At 40.0% G+C, this 23,110-nt stretch overlaps 1 protein-coding gene across 2 annotated transcripts in view; it reads right to left on the bottom strand.

The window, feature by feature from the left end:
- Nucleotides 1–23,110, bottom strand: part of RELN (reelin) — a 267,668-nt gene that overhangs the window by 182,070 nt on the left and 62,488 nt on the right. For both annotated transcript variants that reach the window (XM_052680833.1, XM_052680834.1), the window contains exon 3: nt 9,509–9,644. In XM_052680833.1, coding sequence (XP_052536793.1) covers nt 9,509–9,644 — 136 coding nt within the window. The remainder of the gene's footprint in view (nt 1–9,508; nt 9,645–23,110) is intronic.

Here is a 23,110-nt window from a genome sequence, read left to right as displayed (position 1 = left end):
GGTTCTGCAAAGTAATTTGTTCATATCAGTTATAATCCTTTGCACAAACACTAAGGCTGATAGGAGCTGGGTGAGCTTTTAGAGGCATGCTTTTGGTCTCAACTGATGTGTTATATGTGGGCAAGATTTGAGACTAGTGAAGTGGAAAAAAAAGAAAACAATTGGTTTTCTTCCATTTCTTTCTTTGAACTTGCTATTTTAAACTCTTCCCTACTTTGGTGGGAAATCAGAGACTGCTGCAGAGTGCCTATTGCTTAAGGATTCAAAAAGGCATTATTTCACAGAAAACGACACAAGGAAACATGTACAACAACTTAAACCAAACAGCTTATGTTGAGCTAAGAGACATATTTAGAGGAGTTCAACGTAACGTGCTAGATTTGTTGCATTTCTATCAGAAATGAAAGACCCAAGACACTTGAGAGGATAAAGGAAAGCAACGGCTGGTTAGGAAAGCACAAACCTGCGGTGGTCTCATGTTTGTGAAATACTTGCTATAAGAAAAGTCATTAACAGCAACAGACAGCAAACAGCATGCAAAATACTTCAATTGTTTCCTTTTAGAATGAAATGTATTATTATTTCAACTGGTGCAGCTTCTCCAAGCCTTCTCCTAGGTGATTGCTCTTCGCTATCGCAAGCGAATGGAACACAATTAATGGAACAGCTACAATAATGACGTCCACCACTCCACCAGCAGTTTGTCATTTATGAAAGTGGGAGCCACTCTGTTTTTGAGACTTCTGCCCCTGTGATTGAGCTGCTGAGGAAAAGTTACTGCTGCAGTGCTGTCCCTACCCCAACTGTTAAAGCTCACAATTCTGCAGCTCTATCCTGATGACGTTTTTATAATACAGATGTTGATGTTACAGAATAATTATATTTTGTTATTTATTCTGTGATACTATTTGTTATCTAACCACTAGTAACAGATTTGGGAAATATATGCGCTATTGTTGAGCACAGCTTAAAGAAATAATTATGAAGGATTGTCAAAACAAATATGATAGAATGCACTCTGCCACTTAGTTTGAGCTCATGGTCACTCTAAATACTGAAACCCAATTTCTCCTATGGTATGAGTAGCAGAATTTGATTTAATGTTTTTGATATCTTCAAGAATTATTTCTTTTTTGTTTTTAGACTCCTGCTACCTTTAGGTGTGTGAATAACATCTTAGTATTGAAAAAGAGAGAAACAATTTTTTCTTGTCATATTGTATTATAGTTACCTGCCTCCTAAGTTTTCTCATTCCATGTATGTATACACATGAAGTCTTGCTGGATATTACTGCACCACAAAATACTGCTTTGCAGATTTCCCTATTAGAGTTCATCCAGACAAACAAGGAGAGAAAAGTAAGTCAAGCTTGCGTGAACTAGGAATAACGACTGCACATCCTTATATGTCCTCTGCTGCTTGAAAATAGGCTTCTGCATATACAAATAATTTGAAGACATGAAAAAAAAATGCAAAAAGTTCTGTCTGTGCCTTTGATGACAGCATGGAAATGCCTGATTGCTCTGCTGGATCAAGGCCAGAGCTCAGCATCTTGCAGTACTGAGCTCTTCACTAAGTTATTTAGTAACAGCCCCTTGCAAGAAGTTCTTTCCAAAGAATTATACAGACAATACACTTATCTCAAACTCATTCATGCAGTAGACATTTGTTGCACTATCCACTCAAGAGACAGCATTAAAATGATCAGACTCTCTCAGTCAACCAGGGGGACATTCCAGAGCCACAAAGGCTGCCATGCACATACAGTGTTCGGTTGTAAGAACTCGCCTACAGTACTGAAATTTAGCTTCCCAAAACATCTCATACAATTGTTCTTTGCCCTTGCCTGCAGTAGGGCTTTTATACACTGTATATCTATCCTTACAGAATGGTTCTGTGTGTGTTAATAGCTCACTCTTCACATAACCAACATTTCCAGAAGAATTCACAAAAACTATTTCATGCTGATTTCATTAAACATACTTCTTCTGAGATCTCATTTTAAAAGGCTTGTTATCAATCAATTATTGGCTGTCAGAAGATGTTTCACTCAATTCATGTTACAGAGGAAAACCTACTAGTAGAAGCAAACTGTTGGAGTGTGTGTAATATATTTTATATTCTAGTCATGTTTTCAAAATTAAAGCATCTTGGGAAGAAGGGAAGAAAAAGCACCTCTTTGAATGAAACAAAGATTTATGCTCTCGAGCCAAAATATACTCCGAAAAATAACCCTGAAGTTAAATTTCAGAGAGAACAAAACAAAATCCAAGAGAGAATTTTAAACACAATTACTGATGACTGTATTGTAGATTGCAAATTGATGGTCTCGTGCAGAAAATAATGGGTACATTGCACAAAAAGGGAAGAAAGTAAAATCTAATCTCTGCTTCTAGAATTGCCAAATGAACATTTGTAAGAAGGGAAATAATTCTTATTGTGATTGTTTTATTATTTAGGTAATACCAGCAGAAATGAATTTCATTTTCTTTCATGAAGAAAGTGCCAGAGTCCTATGGAACAATGCCAAATTCTCAACAGAGTAGCCAGTGGCCATACTGAGTTGCTTTCTGCTATTATACACTACAAGTATGTGATATATTAAATTTGTATCAAACAAATAAAAAACCCAATCCTAATATAATACCATCTTGCAGTTTCTATTCTGACACTACCCAGTGTTGAAAGTTGCATTTTATGTTTTTTCTCTTTTGAATTGAGCCCAACTAATTTATCAATGGAATTGTCATGTGCTTTTCTTTTTAACACGCGTTCATTTATTCCTGGCTTTATTGATTCTGCTTTTCTTGTACCTATGCAGCATGAGGAGCCTGAAATAACAAATGGCCAGTTCTCCAGAAGATGGGAGAAAATGTTAAGCACTGGATATTTCTCTTCTTCTAGTGGGCAGTTAGTAGGATTGTCACTCTCCTAAGATGATATCAGACAGTAAGAAAAAATGCAAGATTTGACGTTTACAGAGCTGCCCGTTCTACTTACACACTTTAGCAGTTTCCCACTATTGAGCAACCAACTCACTGGAAATTCCTGACATGGACTGAGATACTGAGTATTGACAGTGATGGGAATGAAGGACTAATTTCTCTTCATGTGGTATTTGGCTTATGTTTAGTCAGCTGAGTTTGTCTGTGTAGGATACAGATCCAGACTAAAACCTTTAGGTGTCTGTAGAAAGGTCTACATGGAAACTAGGTAGTTAATGACCCACTACAGTTAGCGAAGACCTAGGGTTTGATTCTGCTTCCTGAGCACGTCTGGAATAACTTGGGATGTCAAAGGAAACTACTGGAGCTAGGGAGACCTGCTAGACCTGCAGGTAACTCCCTCTAAATGTAATTAAAGCTGGATGTCAGGTCTTAACTGCCTGCAGTTCTGTAACTGGATTGCACCTCAACTAACTGTTGAAGGAACTAGAGATGCTTTGTTCACTCATAAATACCTATTGAGAGATATCTGTACATCTGTCCAAAGCTGAAACTGAAAACGCCTTTAAGGAGTTGAAATTGGTGCAATCAGCTTGCATTGTTCATCATTATTTTCTTCCTTTGCTTTGAACTCTTTTGAACATTCCCTCATCACAGTACACTTTGTGCTAGAGCATAAGCATGTTTCTGAAAATACACAGAATTCCTCATTGGTCTTCTCTGTTTGCATTGCCACTGCATAAAAAAAGACAAAAGCGAGACAAAATAGACAAGGAAACTGTAATTCTCCACAATCAGCTGAGTCTATGTTGCTTGGGGTCATACTCAGAAGAGTCACAGTGATTCCATGCATAGTGTTTGATTTCACTGGGAAATTAACAAACATAGAGGATGAAGGAGGTAATCTGGGCACCACATCAAAATAGGACACAAGCAGAGCCAAGATCTGAATGAAACACTGGCTTGTGATTTTCAGAATGTTACACATAATGCTGATTAACATTGCAACAATGCCTCTACCCAGGGAAGTGAAAAACATAGCGAAGAAGCAATTTTTCTTCATGGTTCCTCTAAACCAGCACATCAGAAGCAACAATTAATAAGGATTTATTTTTGTCCGTAGAGCATAAATTATAAGCAATATGGATATGTGTCAAATCTACCTTGACTGCAAACAAGGACTGTTACTTTTTGCTCATACAATCCTTGTCTCAGACAGGGCTACTGATATACCAACAGCAAAAAGACTGATAATAAATATCCTGCTTCACTACTGTCATGCAATAAGCTCTAGGAAGAGAATGACACAGGGAGCTGGTGCTTCACAGAACCCAGAGCCAAGGCCACCTATACGTTATGGTATCCATGTGCTTTATGAGACGTTCTTTAACTGACTGCAAATGTTACAAATCATAGCAACAAATACAATGCTATGAAAAATTCTTCCTAAGAATGCAAGGAGCAAAATCTACATGATCATGCATTCAAGAGTTGGGTGATAACATAAATACAAAGGATCTTCATTCTGATATTTGCTATTTTCTGTTCACATTTTTAATACCTATCTGTACTACCACTGAGCATTGAGTAAACGATTATATACTTATTTTGAAGTTAATCCTCTGCATTTCTTTCATTTGAGATTGGGTTTTAGGTTGTGGGGGTTTTTTTTGTTTGTTTGTTTGTTTTATTTTTTTAAACAAGTGAGAGAAAACAGTAAGCACTGCCTTAAATGACTGCTTAGCAAAGTGGTTTACCAGGAGAATGCGACTTCTTCAAACAATATATCCCCTTCCCCCCCTAGAAAGAGGAATACTACAGAAGACCATGTAATCTTGAATGTTTATTCAATATTTCCATCATTCTTATCATGGGTTTTCTGTAAATGCTTTAAATAGGTAACCAAGCCTCTCAATCACAGCCTTTATGTTCTGCAGTGTTTGTGCAGTGTGATATTTCAAGTTCATGCACTGGCACAGTTGTCATCTCCTAGAAACAGGCTTAAACATATGGGCATGAAAAGACTGGTTTGGGAACAGGGTACTTAAAGTTTCCCAGAAAGGAGCTGTAATCATCAGGTGATTGTGGGAAAAGACCTACTCAAACAGAAAAACACATCTCCTTCCTTGAATGTTTCTTCCAAGTTTCTTTCAATAGCTCAGCTGTGGGCTGCAGCACCGAGGCCCAGACTGTGCCCAGGAGCTGTGCTGGGAACCAGCGCTCCCGCTCCAGAAGTGATAGGCTAGTGCTGTGCCTCAGTTCTCCTACCCCTGTCTGGTGGACAGGTGGACACTGCCACTGTGCTGATTAGGTGTCATTACACAAATTAGTTCAGTTTAGCTCTGCCAGACAACTTTACAATTGTGTTTTAAATATCAAAATATCAAAAAAGCTACACTATGCAGAATTTAAATCTTGCAAATTGATAATTATATTTCAAAAGCTTTCTACTACTAAAAGAGGTTGCAGTGAATACACGTATAGACAATTGGAATTATAGGATACCTGTTTGATGACTAGCAAAAAAAGCTATATAAAAAATACTTATTTTACAAAGTAATTTCTACAGCAACCTATTGTATTTAATACAGTAGCTGGAACTTCTGCTGTAAGCCATGCTGATGCTCAAAACACAGAATGCTTTTGAAATTTGGGTCAGCTTCATTACTTCCACAAACTAGGAGGTTAAGCCGTCTATAAACATATGGGCTTAACAACCTCAGATGCAGCACTGCGTATCACCCTGTTATTATCATCCCCACAGCAGGCTGGGGTTTAACTGGGTAAGGGTGAGCTTAGAGCAGAAATTGCAAACAGTGAGACCTAGCCGAAGGCTCATGAAGATAACATTCTACAGATTTCCAACAAACAGAAAAATAGCCTGTTAGCACAAAGGAGGGCCTGCTTTTTTGGTGGTGAGCAGTTCTTTTAGACCATGGCAATCTGTTTAGGAGCTCTTAGTGCTGGACACTGTTTGAAGGAATCCTAAGGTACTGCTAAGAAAACTATTCTGTAACAAATGCCGCATATTAACTTTTATTTCCTCAGTTCATCTTGAAGCATCTATGGAGAAGAATTATACAAAGACAAACCAGAGGAACAGTCATTGCTTTTTGTTTTTCTCTTTAGTAGGTTATCTTATAGAAGAGTTATTAGCCATAAAGAGGTATTTGGACAAAAAAAAAAAACAAAAAAACCAAGAAAAACCAGCAGTTTGAACATAGAATCATAGAATGGTTTAGGTTGGAAGGGACCTTAAAGCCCACCAGCCCCAACCCAGTGCTGTGCACTGACTGCCTCTCACCAGCTCAGGCTGCCCTGTCCAACGCAGCCTTGAACACCTCCAGGGATGGGGCACCCACAGCTTCCCTGGGCATCTGTGCCAGGGCCTCACTGCCCTCTGAGTAAAGAATTTCCTCCTAAAATCTAACCTAAATCCCTTCTCTTTTAGTTTAAAAATTGTTTCTTCTTGTCCAATCACTATCTGTCCGTGTAAAAAAAAATAAAAATCAATCTCTCTCATGTTTATAAGCTTCCTCTAAATAATGGACGTCTGCAATGAGGTCTCCCAAGAGCCTTCTCTTCTCCAGGCTGAACAAACCCAGCTCCCTCAGTCAGTCTTCACTGACTGTCTCCCCTTTGACTGAGAAGCATAGATGCAGTAGATGAGAATTTTCCCAGTGATGTCTATAGGGTTTTGACATCCCTGTAGGGATTAAGTTTTTCTTTCATATTGGTAGTAAAGTGTAAATCTTCAGTTTCTATAAGTTGCTTGAGATTATCAGAAATTTAAGCAATATAATCTATTAAACCTACTTTATCAACTACATGTTTTCTTCTTGTTTCTATTCCCAGGCCTTTTTATTTAGGCACATAAGCAATAAATATGCTTCCCACAGAACATTACAAAAAATAAGACAGAAATAATAACCAAGACTGAATAAGCAAGAAATTACACTTCAATATATTATTGAGAAAAGAAAGATAGCAAAGTATTCCAGCTCTACACTTTCCTCACCCCAAACCAAGCCCTGATTTGTAGGATACCCATCTACATTGGAGGAGAGAGGCTAGAACGCTCTCACTGACATTAAGTTATATATGAACAACTCTAACTTGAGCCCTGAGTATTTTAGCTTTCCCACCCACGTGCCCCTGGCCCTCCAGAAGTAAGTCAGTAGCACATCCATAACAGCTGGTTGTGCAGTGGCCCGGGGAGATTTGCCTTGTGACCTTTGTCCAGCTCCTCCTGGGAAGTATCTAGGGAGAGGTGTCAGCATGGCAAAGCTTGCATTGCCAGAGCTGGCACTAATTAATGACCTTATTATCCATCCTGAGAGAGGTCAAAGACTAATGAGCTGATCTAAATGACAGATACATTTGCAGCAGCATAGGAGGCTCTTAGCTCTGCCACTGTTGTCAGAGTTCATAAATTATCACCCAGGTACCTTTGTGAATACCTTTATGTTACATTTAAACTAGAGAAACAGTTAGTGTCAAGTGTTAAAAAAGTCTTTTTAAGTTAATCTTCTGTGGAGGAGTGGAGGTGAACAAGGAAAAGGCAGTTCTCTGAAGTCAAAGAGCTGTGCAAGGCAGGCAGCACAGCACAAAGCAATAGCTTTGTTTTCTGCAGCCAAGGATTTAATAGGCATGGGAAACAACACTACCAACCCTTAAATGAGGTCTGTAAAGAGTGGATCCTGGCTCCACCCCTTCTGGTCACTCAGTGCATTGCATATACCTGAGCTCCCCTGGGCTGGCCCTGCTTTCCCACCAGGTACTCAATCACTGGTTCAGGCTGTGACTTTGCATTTCTACAACAGGTCACAGGAAGATAAATGACTGTTTATAAATTGACCTTAAAACTTGCAATAGGAGGCCACATCTCTTAAAAAAATGCATTCACATGTAATCTGGGACCAACAATTGTTTCTTGAATACACAAAGCAAAACAACAAAGAAAGGGAGTGAGCAAGCATATGAAGAAAAGATGCGTCGCTCATCGCACTTTTCTCACATACCTACAAGAACAAAATCTAGTTGCTACAACTTGATCAACAAAGTTAATCATCTGTTGAAACAGGAATTACAAGGATGCATAAAGTTCAATGCATCCATAAGTTTCCACCTTAAAAAGGTAGCTGATAGATTTCCTCAGGGCACATACAACTATTTTGTGAGGCTAACTTTTCTGACACAGACCTCACACAAAACAGCAGCAGTATTTCCTCCAAACTTTCCATAGATTTGACTTGTCAAATAACGAATGGGAATCTTACATAATCTAAACAGCTTATCTGGTACATTGTAGAAATCAATGGGAAACAAATGCACTCTCAAAAGTTTGTCATTCATTACAACTATTTGTTTCCCAATTTACCATTAGACATTTAGAAGAAAAAGAGAGCTAAAGATAAAAATGTCTTGGCATTGTCATTGCAGCTAATAACATACTGTAACAAAACAAGCAAAAAATTGCACTGTGGAGAAAAGGGGAATATCAAAGACATAGATCAGTCAATCAACAGGTCCTATGATCACTATCAGCAATTCCTCTCCTCAAAGAAGGAAGGAACTCACTTTCTATGTTTTCCCATACATTAAACACTGAAACAACTTGTTTACACTGGGACATTTACCTGCAGCTTCCCAGACAGAAAGGAAAAAACACACTGAGAGCAAGATTTATTGGGACAATCATGGCAGTCACCAAAATGGACAGAAGGTCTCACACTGAAATTTTGTGACCATTGACTATCCAGAGAGCACCCTGGCTTTTTGTCTGTGAATGGATCAGGCTTGAAGTATTTTCTGCTTTCAATTCTATTCTAGGTATATATTTTTACCTCATATCTACCAAAATTCTGGGAGAAGTAATTAGAAAATAAGGTAAAATATGCTAAATATATATATTGTAATGATATTAAGCTGTGTATTTTGTGTGCACTTGATAAAGTACTAAATCATTGTATGTTGACTTGGATCTTTACAAAAATTACAAAAAAAATTGCTGAGAGTAATTTTTTTTTTTTCTGAGGTTGTAAACTAGCAGAACTAAGCAGAAGTTAAAATGTTTTTCAGCAGGAACTGTTCATATTTGATTATGAATATTCTTGACTGCTTGTGCTTTATGTTGAGGCATACAATCTAAACATGATCACGAGAACCTTGCAAGGTTCTAACTCTCATTAAATGCAGCAAGTAAAAAAAAGGTCAATGAAAATGTGATATATTCTGAAAAGTTTATTGATATGACTAATAACTAAGTGGAATCATTTTCTATTGAAATGCTAGTCTGGATGCACTTACGCCTTATATTTTTGATGGCATGCTACATTACAGAGCACTTTCTCCTTCTTATGTGTTTCAAAATATAAAGTCCTAGTACACACAGAAACTCATCGATCAGGAAGAACTCAGTAGTTTTACTTCCAAATAAAATCTCTTCTTTGCACAATCATGGTGCAAAGTTCGTAGTGCAAATGGGTTAAGATCATTTCACTGTCTCCAAAATGGTTATCTTCTCTGGCTATAGGAACCATACACGATCTGTACATACGTACATGAAGTTCACGCAGCCCGTGCCGGCAGGTGGAGCAATCCAAACAAAACTGAGGTTGGTGGTTGGGAGATGGCTCACGTGTGATGCGACCACACTGCACATGAACTGATTTCCGAACTGGTGGTCAGACATAATTCCTACAAGAAAGACACAGGGGAGATAAACAGTAACACATGTTAATGGCCCTTTGCATGGTGCTAACAGATAGAGTAATACATCTACCATGTGTTTCATCATGGCAATATGCAATGTGAAAAGCCAAGAGTATGCCACAGACTAATTAGTATTAATGCCAATGAAAACATTGGAGCTGGCCTTTGCTTGAGCCAAGGCTGACTTTGGCTGCATGTACTTGCTATCATTATTCTTCATGAGACCAATACCAGAGGAATTATTTGCATTTTTAAAGGAGGGAGTTGGACTGCAGCTGCTGCAAATCAGTGTTACTCTATTAACTGATTTACATACATTATCGATCTAAAAGAAAACAAAATCTGAAGGAGAAATCTCATGTTTTAATTAGCAAAATGAAGCTGATAGAAAAAGGTGTTATCTTTTAGTAGAAAGGCACATCTACTTGGAAAAAAACAGATGAGCTGTTGTTTCATTAACTCTTCTGATCTGAAATAAAAGCAGCAGCCTTCAACAGCTTCACCAGTATACACTCCTTTGAATTTTTTTTTGAATCAGCCTTTAATGTATGGATGAATGTAAATGTCTTCTGTTAATCATCCTCTCTGGAATTCACTCCAGTACATCATTAGATAAAAGAACTGTATTTTTTTAACAAAACTAACAAAAAAAACAAACACCCCCTCACCAAAAGCACAACAATAATGACAACGGTTTTCTTCCCCCTCAGACCCCTTCTGTAGCTTCCTACAGATCAGTACAAACACGGTTGTTTGTTTAACACCCCCAGGCAATCTTACTTGAATGGATTACTACACCTTTAATCCCAGCACATTAAACAACAAATACTGAAACTATTCTTTTGAATGTACTTATTAGAAGAAAATGCCTTCTTCCCAGTGACTTCAAATACTGATCCTTCAGTTCAAGGAATAGCTACATGGGCTAAAACATTGCTAGTAGGATCAGAGGAAGAGCAAATGGTAGCAGGTACCCACATGCTCCAAAAGGTGACCGTTAGCTGTTATGTTGCTTGGAAGTTTATGGTGGTTGGATATGAAGAACAGTTTCTTCTCAGCAAGAATGATGAAGCACTGGCACAGGCTGCCCAGAGAGGTGGTGAAGTCACCGTCCCTGAAGAAAAGGGTGGATATTGCACCAAGTGACATGCTCTAGAGCAGTCACAGGCATAGGCTGTTGGCTGGACTAGAAAATCCTAGTGATCTTTCCAACCTTAATGATTCTGTGATTCCATGATTCTGTGATTTCTTACAGTTCCTTGCTGTAGTTATAAATAAACCTTATCTTTGCCTCTCAGAGTCCCCAACAACAGTTTTTATGGCTGTTCTGAAATGCAAACCCAGCAGATCCTCTTAAACCCTTCCTTTTAAACCCTTCCACAGTGAAGGAGTTTGCCCACAGAAGCCCTTCACTGCAGGCAGAGGAATCTGCATGCACCACTCCTCCTGTGCCTCCCCAGAGGCTGCCAAAAGGAAATTGCTGAGTGTTTTACAAATCAAAAGCAACATCTGAAATCCCACTCAGGCTTGTGAGAGCCATAGCTCAGGTTATATGCATTCTGAATCTTAGGGGCTATTAAATTCTAAACCTGCTTCAGTTTTGGGGCAGAAATGAAACCACAGCGACAGTGTTCCATGGGACAGTAATCTGTCCCAGGAAAGACAGGAGTGGGTGATGGCAGTGATGGCTGTATCGTTTACAAATGACCGCAGCCCTCACATGCAGGCTTTTTCAATTAGTTCCCCACTGATGCATACACAAGGTATTCTGCCATTCAGGCTTTTACACAGCTCAGCTCAAATTCCCTACAAATGGAATCATAGAATCATGGAGTCATGGAATGATTTGGGTTGGAAGATACTTCAAGATTTCAAGTTCCAAGTGCCTGTCATGGGCGGGGATAGATCTCCTTGAGTTGGGATGGCCACAGAGAAGGCTCAGGATTCTCTGGGTGGAAGCCTCACATCTGGAGAGCAGTGGAAGGGAAGCCCAGGAAGATGGATTTTTACAGCCTCATCCTAGTTTATTGCAAGATAGCAGGTGCATGTGGACTTTGGCCATCTCTTGTCAGCCTACACTGACATTTTAAGTTTTTATTTGCCTTCCTTGACCAATTGGGGTGGTGGCATCGTCAAAGAAACCAGCTTGTCTTGTGCCCAGAAGTTTATCCAAAAAAGACAAAAGAGACAGATGTGTCCAAAAATATGCCCAGGAATATATATTCACCCTTGAAGAGTGTGTGGTATTTAGGCAACTGTTTTGGTTTGCTGAGAGTGAAAGATGAAATCTCTATTTCTTTCCCAAAGCTGTGGGTGTTGGGCTTCTCTCTGAAGTTTTGGCAATATCCAGTGACTTCGGAGTGTGGGACTGGTCTCCATAACCTATATAGAGCACCAGCTCACACATAGCAGCATCCCTGGCTCCTTAAGGGGAAACAGAGCCAGCTAAAGGCTTTAGCAGGTTATTTAAATAACAGATATTTTGAGGGGAGAAACAGGAACAGCACTTCAGTCTGAAGAAATCTCCCTTTCTCCAGAGCCAGCCAAATACAGGAGAAGACAAAGACTGCCCTACCCACATCCTGCAGCCAGGGACAGGCACACCAGCTTGGGAAATGTGACTGTTTTCCTTGGCAGCAACTTGTGAGTTAATGAATTCCCTAGGTTTCAAGGCAGTAGACTGCAAAAATGTGTCTAATACATCAAACACGTACAACATCTGTGGAGAATTTCTTTTCCCTTTGATTTACAGTTTATAAAAAGAACAACTTTGCAGTGACTAGAATAAATTCTAAACAATGAAAAGAAACCCATTCAGAATTTTTGAAGACAAAAATGTCAATGAATTGCAAAGAGAATACTCAAAATTCTGTGTTATAATTGCATCATTGTTTTGGCATTATATTTTATGAATAATTTATCACGATAATTTTTACAGTAAAGAATCCCACTGTTTATCTGTTGGATCTCTACTGGGTATGTCAAGTCCACTTTAGAGTTCAACATTTTTAGAATATTTCACGAAAATGAAGTACTGATACTTTGCAGAAAGACACAGAGATGCTTAAAAAACCTTGATTTAACTGACTGAGACTTAAAACCAAAATATTCATGCTGAAAAGGGGAACATGAAAACAACAAAACATGAAAATGTGAAAGATGGAGAAATGCAATTAATACAAAGAACCTATTTAAAAAGAAAAAAGAGAAAATAAGATAAACCGTTATTTCCTCCTCTTGCTACCAACTTTCTTGTAGCACTTTGCTATGGAAAACAGCACTTCCCTTCTCCGTTCTCCCTCCAACCAGGCAAGCTGCCTCCTATGCTGAATGCCAGAGCATAAACATATCTAAGGAGAGATGTGAAACAAGCTTCTTCCGTAAAAAACAAACTGAGAAAAGACAGCCCTGATTCTATAGCAGCTCTCAGAACAGGTATGTGTCCTTCATGTACCTCAGAGCATGCCTTAGGTTAAGGTATTTGGCTCAGATGTGCATTGTCCTATGGACCATGTCCTGTTAGCCAGTGCTGCCATATCCATTCAAGTCTGGTGTTTAAACAAGTAATAATCTTAAGGTAGCATTTTGAGAACTATCTGTATAAAACACTCTGAAGCCTTTTGGAAATAACCAAATGTTGCCAGCTCACTTAATCCCAAAATTCTCAAAAGCTAGTTATGATCACATATCCACAGGTCTGAAATGTGCTACATGCAAAGACACCAGTAACATCTCTTGGACTGCCTTTTCCCTTGTTTTTTTCTGGTATACATTCATTATACTGAGGTGTTCCAGACACCTGCACTTTTCAGCTACTGCATCCCCTAAAATTTCTGAGCCTTTAGGAGTCCCAGTAAATTCATTCCAGTTCCAGACGTGTTTTGTACTTGTGAACAACACTGCTGGGAGAGGAACCAGACATGCTCAAGCCCTCTCAAGATTTAACTCAGCAGCTGTTTTTCTTGCGTAAATTTTCAAAAATGTGCTTAGCCCTATTCAACCCACTCTTTAGAGTCACTGAATGAAAAAGCCTCTATGTGAAGAGGTAGATTTCAAGAGGGAGATCAAACACAAGAAATCCAGACATGGAGAAAACTTTTTGAATGGAGAATATAAAGTCAGATGATAAGTCCATTGCTTCAATCTTTGCATGTGAAAAATTATTCTACTGGTAATCAGAGTCATTAGTAGGGCGTTAGTGCTAATGCAGGGAAGTATTATGTATTATGCTTCTTAAATAAGGTCGTATGCAGGAAGGTGAACAAGACATGAAGACGCTGTTTTACTGGCCAATAGACATCCAAGCGCAAGGGCAGCTCTTCAGTTCTTGACAACTTAAACCTTGGTGTGAGCCTTCCCCGAAAGAGGAGGGAAAGAGATAGGAACTGTTCTCTCAGTTGGACCTCTGGAAGCCAAGAGATAATCTTTTGTTCTGTCAGGGCTTGGGAAGCATCCAGTGGTGCAGACAAATGCAGTAAAACTAATATTCTTTTCTGCTTCCTAAATCTGAGAAATGTGAATCTGTAATAATTCTGATTTACATGATGTAACTACATGAGGTTTCTTATTTAGAAAGCAGTCTCCTAAACCAATAATTTACACAAGTATCTCATCTGCATGTCAAAGTCCTCAGCTTAACATCCATGGTAAGTCTCAACACGATTTCCTGCACTGAACCAGATGGTAGAAAGCCAGCCATTTCTTATTTGCCATATGAATTGAGGATGATAGTAAGAAAGAAGATTAATATTAAATACAGGTGTAAGATGAATGACTACAATTTGATTTTGCTGCCTCTAAATTGATTATCTGCTATGTATTTCCATTTTCAAAGTAATGCATAAGGGTGACAGTAAAATACCAAACATAAAATACTGATGAAATACAAAGAAAATAAAGCTTTAAGTGCCAAATCACTCCAGGCTCTTTGGGAAAGTAATCATTCCTGATTTACAGATATTAAAAATATAGACATCTTCAAATGATCTTTCGTAATATGAAGGAAGGAGCCGTGCTGCAGGACAGGTCCTCAGGATACCCCTGTGCAATCTGATCTAGTGGTTGGCAACCCTGCCCATGGCAGGGAGGTTGGAGTTCAATGACCTTACAGGTCCCATCCTACCTAAGCTATTCCATGATTCTAAGACACCTCAGAATGAGGTTCATCCAGAACCAGCTCAGAACATGGCTCCTTCTGGAGGCCAATGGAGAGCCCCATCATCTCGGAGCAGAAAAGGATGTGCAGCAGCTGAGCAGCAAGCTGTCAAACCTGAATTCATAGCAATCCAAGTGCAAGCCCTAAGGAAATTTTTAGGCTAGAATCTGTGCACTGGATGTATATAGGCTCTGATTGCATTTCACAGCTGCTGGAGCTGCAGATTTTAGACCATGCTTCCAGAGCTAGGCACCTCCCTTTCTCCTATGTCTATTTTGGTGTTTAAAGCACCTTTCTGCTCCTTACCTGGAGAACAAACATATACATAAAATATCTCTTTTCCCAAATGCAAGTGAAGCAATGGTTTATTTTTGGTTGCTGGAAGAATATTTCAGCAGTGTCTTTAAACTATTCTGAAACCTTTTCAGGATTCTGAATTAAGTTTCTAAAGCTCTGTGTAAAAGAATAGGAAGAATACAAAGAAAATCAAATATATATATGTACTTTTAGTACATGCATGTGTCTAAGAAAACCATCAGCTGTTCGCACTTAAAAGGATGACTGGGAGTAAAGAACTACCTGGAATTGGCAACTATCCTGTTGTTTCTAAAGGATGATTACACATACACAATTATGAGCTCATTCTGTGACCTGTACAGAAGGCAAGCAACATTCTGTAGGCAGCTGAACTTCCCACACAAATCCCTTCAAAGTGAGTAATGGTGCAGAGCCTGGCGCTAAGTGAGCTGCGCTCACTGAGCTAAAAGATGAAGTTGCCAATTGATTTTTTTTGATTGATTTCATTCTGCTTCACAGGAAAAACACATCATGTTTGATAGCAACAGACTGCTAAAGCGCTCAGTGGCCCCTGTGATCAGTTAAGGGTCAGGGTGATTTGATAAATTATTAAAGAGCACGAAGAAAGAAAAGACCGTGAGCTGCGGTCTTCCAACAGCAATATATTGCCTTCATCTTTCTTGAAGTCATGCAAGTATTTAACTGTTATTATTACTGATTCATCATTAAATAATAGATTATTTCACGCTATGCAATGTTGGGGAAAATACCATCCACAAAGTAGAAGCAGAAAAAGAACAAATAGCCATATAACAACTTAATAGAGGCTGTCACTAAGATCCTTAACTCCTTTTGTGGTCAGGAGCCAAGTGGAGCCTGAATGCAGCAAACTGAACCCCTGGGGCACTGCTGTGCTGAGCAGCTGGGGACGGAATTATTTATTTTACAAAATATTAAATGCATTTCCTTTATAGTTCTGGAAACAACAATTTTCTGCAAGTTCACATTTGAATTACTTTCACAATTTGGGACCCAGGTCAGGGCTATTTAGATGCCAGCAAGAGTAGTGCTTTATGTTCATGTTTTTTTGAGTACTTCCTGAAGGGAGCACTTCACTCGAGATGCAGGAATTAGCCTCTAATATACAGATTTACAAAACTTGCTCTGAAAGGGAGAATATATTTTTGCTCCACCTCTCTTTTAATGTTCTACTTCTAAGTGATTGTTAATCAAAACTTTTGAGCAGCCTTTTGTTAGAAGCCACTTAAGGGTATAATTTCATCTTGGGGATTTATGAGTGCCAGTCTCATTAAACCTAACAGAGGTTACATATATGGAAATTCTGGTGCACGGGGAGGAGAATATCGCCTTTCATTTGCATAATTCCCCAAGAGGCTGAATGAGCCCCTTGTGTAGCGATGGGCTGTGAGAGGCAGGGGTGGGGGTGCAGCCTCTGGGTGGATTTGGGTGGCGTTGGAGGGGGAGAAGAGGACAATTTACCGCTGAAGCCAGAGTGTTCCACAGAGAGCAGCATGGGACTAAGCACTTCAGGGCAAGTAGATTTAGTAACATAAACAGGGACCAGCAGTAGTATAAATAGAAAATGCTAATAAGCTTCTGTGTTGCTGAAGTACAGAAGAAAAAAACTCTTCACAAAGGCTTGAGCCAAAATCTATTTTAAATGTTCACTAACAGCTCTAGCATGTTTTATAATAGTAACTTTTGTATTTTTCCTTATAGAAGCTGTTAGGCTGATACCTTCATCCTGTGCTAGCTTTTCATAGGTCTACTTTAGCAATGCATTCCAGCTCACCCTTTTGCAGGAGAGCAGCTGTCCCTGCTTTGCACCTGCTCTTTTTTTAATGTTTTTCTGTTTGGTAGGTGCATGTCTCATCCATACAGACAACTCCTGTACAACTTCCCACAGCTATTGCATTGCTCTGAATCCTTCCACTCCACATACCTCAGCACACATCCCAGGAGACAGCCACTGGACTCATCACTGGATTGGGTTTATGTCAGCAATTGGTGTGACAAGGGACCACCATGCTGAGCTGTCATACATTGCTCCCACCAGGCTCATTCCCAGGTGTGACAATTCATGAAGGCAGAATTGAAGATGCAGAAATTGCTCTAAATTGGCCTTGTTGAAATGAAAACTCAAACTGACAGAACCACCCTGATCTCCTCACACAGAGCCTCACACTGACCAGACCGCCCACTCCATGGCCAAGGTAACATCCAACAGAACATCACTGTGCAACAACAAGAAAACAGCTGCACACCTCAATACCAGTGTAACTGCCCAAAATTCATTTATAACACGCATAAATTCTGGCTACATCTACAATGCAGTAATCCTTTACAATACATTGCCTTCCAGAAAAAAAATAATCTTCACAGCAGAGTCCAGCTGTGCTAGGCTGAGTGATTTCCACAGGACAACACCCAGTCTTTGGCTGTACTGTAGATGGTGACACATCCTGATATCCTGGTTGTTTTCCATAGCCTAGTGTGACTAATTGGGATAATGGCTTCAAGGTTTTACGTGCAAAACCCTAAGACTCTTTAATTTATTTTTAATGAACTTAATAGTCCTGGCAGCAGTTTGCATTGTAATGCATTTCCTCCTTCTTGATCCTTTGCCTGTAGACATCTTCTGCATGTGCCCACATTGCCATCACTGTCTCAGTCACTGAAGGACGCACTCAGTGTCGGTATCTTTGCGCTGTCCTTAATTATACTCTCTCTCTGTTGTTGACATAAGCAGTGAACTCTGATGTTTAAAATTGATAGTTTCCTCCAAAGCAAATTATATTAGTCAAACCAATCAATAATGATGCCTTCATAATGAACCCACAGGGACCTCCATGGAAATAGTTCTACAGATGGAGAATTTATCATTTGTAGACATCATTTGTTGCTTTGCAGCGATGCTATTATGCAAATTTTTTTGCTCTGTTCCATAATTCCTTATCCAGATATATGAAAGTGAACCTGTAAATGCAAATTGTGCACAGGAACCCCAAAGTGTCCCCCACCAGTGAGAGATTCTCCAGGTTCCTCATCTCCGTAAATGATTTTAAACAAAAAGACAGGAGATTTAGTTTGGATGTTAGGAGGAAACTCTTTACTCAGAGGGCAGTGAGGCCCTGGCATGACGGCCCAGGGAAGCTGTGGGTGCCCCATCCCGGTATGCACTCAAGGCCGGACTGGATGGGGCCCTGGGCAACCTGAGCCAGTGGGGGCAGCCAGCCCACGGCACGGGTTGGGGATGGGTGGGCTTTAAGTTCCCTTCCAACCCATGATTCTATGACTCCCTGTGGGCTTGCAGCTTAGCAAGGACTGTGTGCTGGAGTTACACAACCACATGGGAAGAGCTGGCTACAACCACAAAAGCTGGATTTTATCTTCTTACACACAAAAACCAAGAGCCACTACAGTATGCACCATGTAAAAATACCAGCCATAGTGTCTGCAGCACTCAGTGAAGAGCAGGACTTTGCAGAGAGCCGAATGAGCTGACAAATACATTTCACTGAGTAGTTCAGCAGTGACACAGGAGATGGTTTTGTGGGTTGCATGAAGTAATTCAATGAAAATTGCCAATCTTTGGGAGTTCTTTCTTTGAAATTATGCTGAGATTCAGCACCACTGGCTAAATGCTACCACTATCAATGCTCAGATCACATTAACCACGGATGGGAGTGGTTCAGTTCAGTTGTGACCACTGAACACACCCTCCAAAAACATTCTGACACTAGCCAGGAACTGCTGCGTTCACCTCTATAAAATGACAAATCTATTAGAGCCACAGCTTTGAGCTGCAAGCAAGGTGTCCCCTCTGTGCTAGGGATGCTTGGGAATAGAAATTGAAAACATCAGACTGTACCAGAGAACATGCATTTCCACATTCTGCAGAACACCCCCTAGCTGTGCAGAGTCACCTCACTGCCACCAGGCCAGTACATGGGGGCAATATCTTTTGGCTGGAGCAGAACTGTTGACACACAGCTGCTCTGTAAGGCGGGAGGTTGAAAGTTGAAGTGTTTTCCTGTTACATACTTATCACAGAATCATAGAATCATTAAGGTTAGAAAAGACCACTAACATCATCTCATCATCAACCCATCCCACCATACCCACTAACCACATGCCACATCTCCACATTTCTTGAACACCTCCAGGGACAGTGACTCCACCACCTCCCTGGTCAGTCTGCTCCAATGCCCCACTACTTTTTCCAAGAAAATTTTTTTCCAGTTATCCAACCTGAACCTTTCCTGGCACAGAATACTGTACTTCCATGCTTTTATTTCTATCTGACAGCACATACTGTCACAGTTAAGAGAAGAGAGAAAATAGAGAAGAAAGTAATTCTGCATTTCATTGCTTTGTCTGGAAATTACCCCTTCTGGAAAAAATACTATCAATCTCAAATAAGCAAGAGCACTTCCAGATCAGATATGAACAAAGCAAACAGAGGTTGTCAAGAACCAGGAACCCTCTTGTAAAGTGTCATTCAATGTCAACAGTAATTCTGGGGAAAAAAGACTGCTAATCTTGAAGTCTTTTCCTCGAAAGACCACTCTACTACCAAATCTTAAAGGCTGAACTTCTGCAACCCTTTCACACTCAAGCAAGGATCTTAAATTACCATGCAGGACCCAATGGTGCCCCAGCACAGACAGTGAGGGGTGGTGTTCCTGTGCACATCCCGTGCACACACCTTGCAGTTTTCTCACTCAGATATCCTTTCCACCAGCTAAAGATCACAGAATCATAGAATCACAGCTTGGCTTAGGTTGGCGGTAAACTTAAAGTCCAGTTCTAACCCTCTGCTGTGGGCAGGGCTGCCATTCACCAGATCAAATTGTTCCGGATCCCATCCAACCTGGGTTTGAATGCCTCCAGGGATAGAGCATAACTTCTATGGCAGCTGTGCCAGTGCTTCATTGCTCTCTGAGTAATTTTCTCCTAGCATTCAACCTAAACCTCCCCTGTTTTAGTTTAAAGCCATCTACCCTTGTTCTATCACTATTAGACCGTGTGAAAGTTCAGTCTCTTTCCTGTCTGTAAGCTGTCTGAGTACTTGAAGGCCACAGTGAGGCCTTCCCATAGCCTTCTTTTCTCCAGGCTGAACAAGCACAACTCCCTCAACCTTTCTGCATAGGGAAGGTGCTGCAGCCCTCTGATCACCTTCATGGCCCTGAAGATCTCCCTGAAACTGTGAGTTACCTTGGTTCTGATCAGGCAGCATGCTCATATGTACAGCCATCACCTGGGCCTACGTTTTTTGGAAGGCAAGACATATTTTAAAAGAACTAATAGAAAGAAATTTTAAACCAGTGAAATGTATTCACATGTAGCGACTGGTCAGTGTTCATGAGGAAGCAGCTAATGCCACAGTAATGCAAAAATTGTGTGCTACAGAAAGTACAGAGGCTATACATCCTCCAAACAACCTCTATGGCACTGCTGGCAAGAAGAAAATTGCAGGTATTGCTGTGGGATTATGAGGACAAAACTAAGCAAGTGAAAACTAAGCAGGACCTCTAAGAGGTCTGGATTGCATTGCAAGATCTGGGACAGAATTGGGAAAAAACACGTAGGCTGTGACATGCAGGGATAAGCAGGACACACAAATTCAAACTTAAAACATAATTCAGTTCCATGAATGAGTCCTAGCTGCAGGCCTGCCTCTTTGAGCAAGCAAACCCAACTGGGACCATAGTGGGATAAATACTCCAAGATCTTACCGCAGTTTTAGAAAAGGTTTAAAAAGTACAGTAAGTCAAAGCAACACACCAGAGAGCTGCACAAGGGAGCAGCAGTCCCATTAACATATAAGGGGAAGGATAAAAACATGAAGATCAAGGCATGGCTCTGCTTTTTGAGCTGCAAATCTGCCCTTAGCAAGAAAAATAGCCCAAATAACTGCAGCCCCACAAGGAAGTTCCTCTTTTTTTTGTTGTTGTTTTGCAGATAATGAAATCAACAGAAAAGCGTGAGGGCAAAGGACAAAATTAACTCTCAGTCTCAAGGTCTCAACTACATTTTTTTCCTGTTCAGGGCAGATTAATAATTCAGAAAATGAGCAGGTTTTCTAATTTCTATTCATCAGCCCTGCTATGTACAACAATTGATTTGTTTTCTCAGTGGGATTTCCAAATACTTTGCAGATCTGATGCGATCTCACACTGTACCATAAGCTCTCACAGCTTCTTCATACGTACGCATTCTCTGTTCTAACACATGGACATCCATGTGGTGCACAGGGCTGGTGGAAAGAATCAGTGAATTTATCAACAGACTTACAGCTTCTAGTATATAACCAAAAGGGTGTTTTTGGTAAATAATAAGCTTGTCAAATCTGAATAGATTAGGGAGTTTTAAGCTGATGTACCAACATGGGCCAAACATGCCAGATATTTTGGTCTGAAAAAATGAAATGACTACTCAAGGGTATTTCAGCACTCCTTGAATGCAGTGACCAGAACAACTTTGAAAAGGGACACTATATTGAATAAACAGTGCTTCTTGGAAAGTCTGAAACCTAATTTCATGTGGGTTAACCCAAATGGAGACAAAATTGCTCTGGAGTGAGCATGGTAGCCTCCTGAGGAACCTGCTCAGTGTCTACAGGCATGCAAAGACTGGGAAGAGCCAGGAATACCCCCATGTAATACCCCCATGTCCCACATCCCGTGGAGGTCCCTTCCAGAAGAGGCAGCTGGGTAACCAAACTGAGTACCTAGGAATGGCACCAGTGAGATGCTCCAAGTCTGAGCAGGCTGCCCCGTGAGCTGGCCGTTCTCTGTTCTCCCATCTGTGCAGGCATGTTGAGGAAATTTCATATGCCTTGACATTCCCCTTGCCAATTAGTGTTTAATTACTAATTTTAAGTAGAGCAATTTTGCCAATCAGAGGTATACTGTATCTTTCCTCATTGGTTAGGATACTTTCTGGAGAAGTAGTAGATATAAATTTGGATATTCTCAGACAAAAGAAAAAATTGACTTAAACTCCCATCTCCCATGTCCTTGGTGACCACTTTAGCCACTGAGACTTTGAAATATTCCCCCAGACTGTGAGTTCAGTAAGTGGTGTGGCTGCTTTTACCTCAACTGGCAGAAATATAACTTTTCTGTTTGGGGCAAATGAGAATTCTCAAGAAAAAAAAAATCTCAGAACAAAACATGTATTTTTTTACTTTTTTAATTTGGTAAGAAACTTGAAAATCAGAAAATCCAGGGAAGTACCAATGGTTTCATTGGCCATGACCACAGAAAAATGAATCATGTGGGTTTGGGTAGTCCAGCACAACTGACACATTGTTGTTTATATGCTATACTCTACAAGAATAGAGATTTCCTCTGTCATAAAGGCAGATGGAGGTTCATCCTTTTATTTGAGATCACTAAATATTAACATTAAATGTAATGTATAGCTGTTCATATCTCCTAATGACTTCGTTTTGTAACATTTTTGAGACAGAACATTTATGATTCCTAATTGGTTCTGTAATGAATTTGATACAATCCATGCTTGTAGCACTATCTAGTCTTTATTTTGCAGTTTATCTTAATGAATTGCCATAATTCACTTGGAAATAATCTCCAAAATTAGTTTTCTGTCTCTCTTTCTTGTGAATATTTTGAACTACTAGCAGTGCACAACTCATACTGGAGATTGTATTTAGAATATACCAAAAGTTTGGGGGCTGCTGGAACTCTGCAGCGTAGCACAGAACACAGATAGCTCTTCGCAAATTATCTGAGCACAAAATGTATTTTATAGTCATAAGGTAAGAATAATAATGGAAAAATCAAAATCAAGTAATATTATCTTCCAACTTTAGCATGCTTTTGTTTCTCTTGCTCCTTCTTACACTGTGAGAGCTAAGCCCAGAGTTGTCAAACTGGTACCAGCCACTTCTGTTTGAACTATGCCTGTCCATGCTGAAATCACTCCCATGAATAATTAGGCTCACATGGAC

Source organism: Tympanuchus pallidicinctus, unplaced genomic scaffold (genome assembly GCF_026119805.1).
Source record: "Tympanuchus pallidicinctus isolate F22 unplaced genomic scaffold, pur_lepc_1.0 scaffold19, whole genome shotgun sequence".
Taxonomy (NCBI): Eukaryota; Metazoa; Chordata; class Aves; order Galliformes; family Phasianidae; genus Tympanuchus; species Tympanuchus pallidicinctus.
Note: the sequence above shows the minus strand (reverse complement) of the source record. Positions and strands in the feature narration are given on the sequence as shown.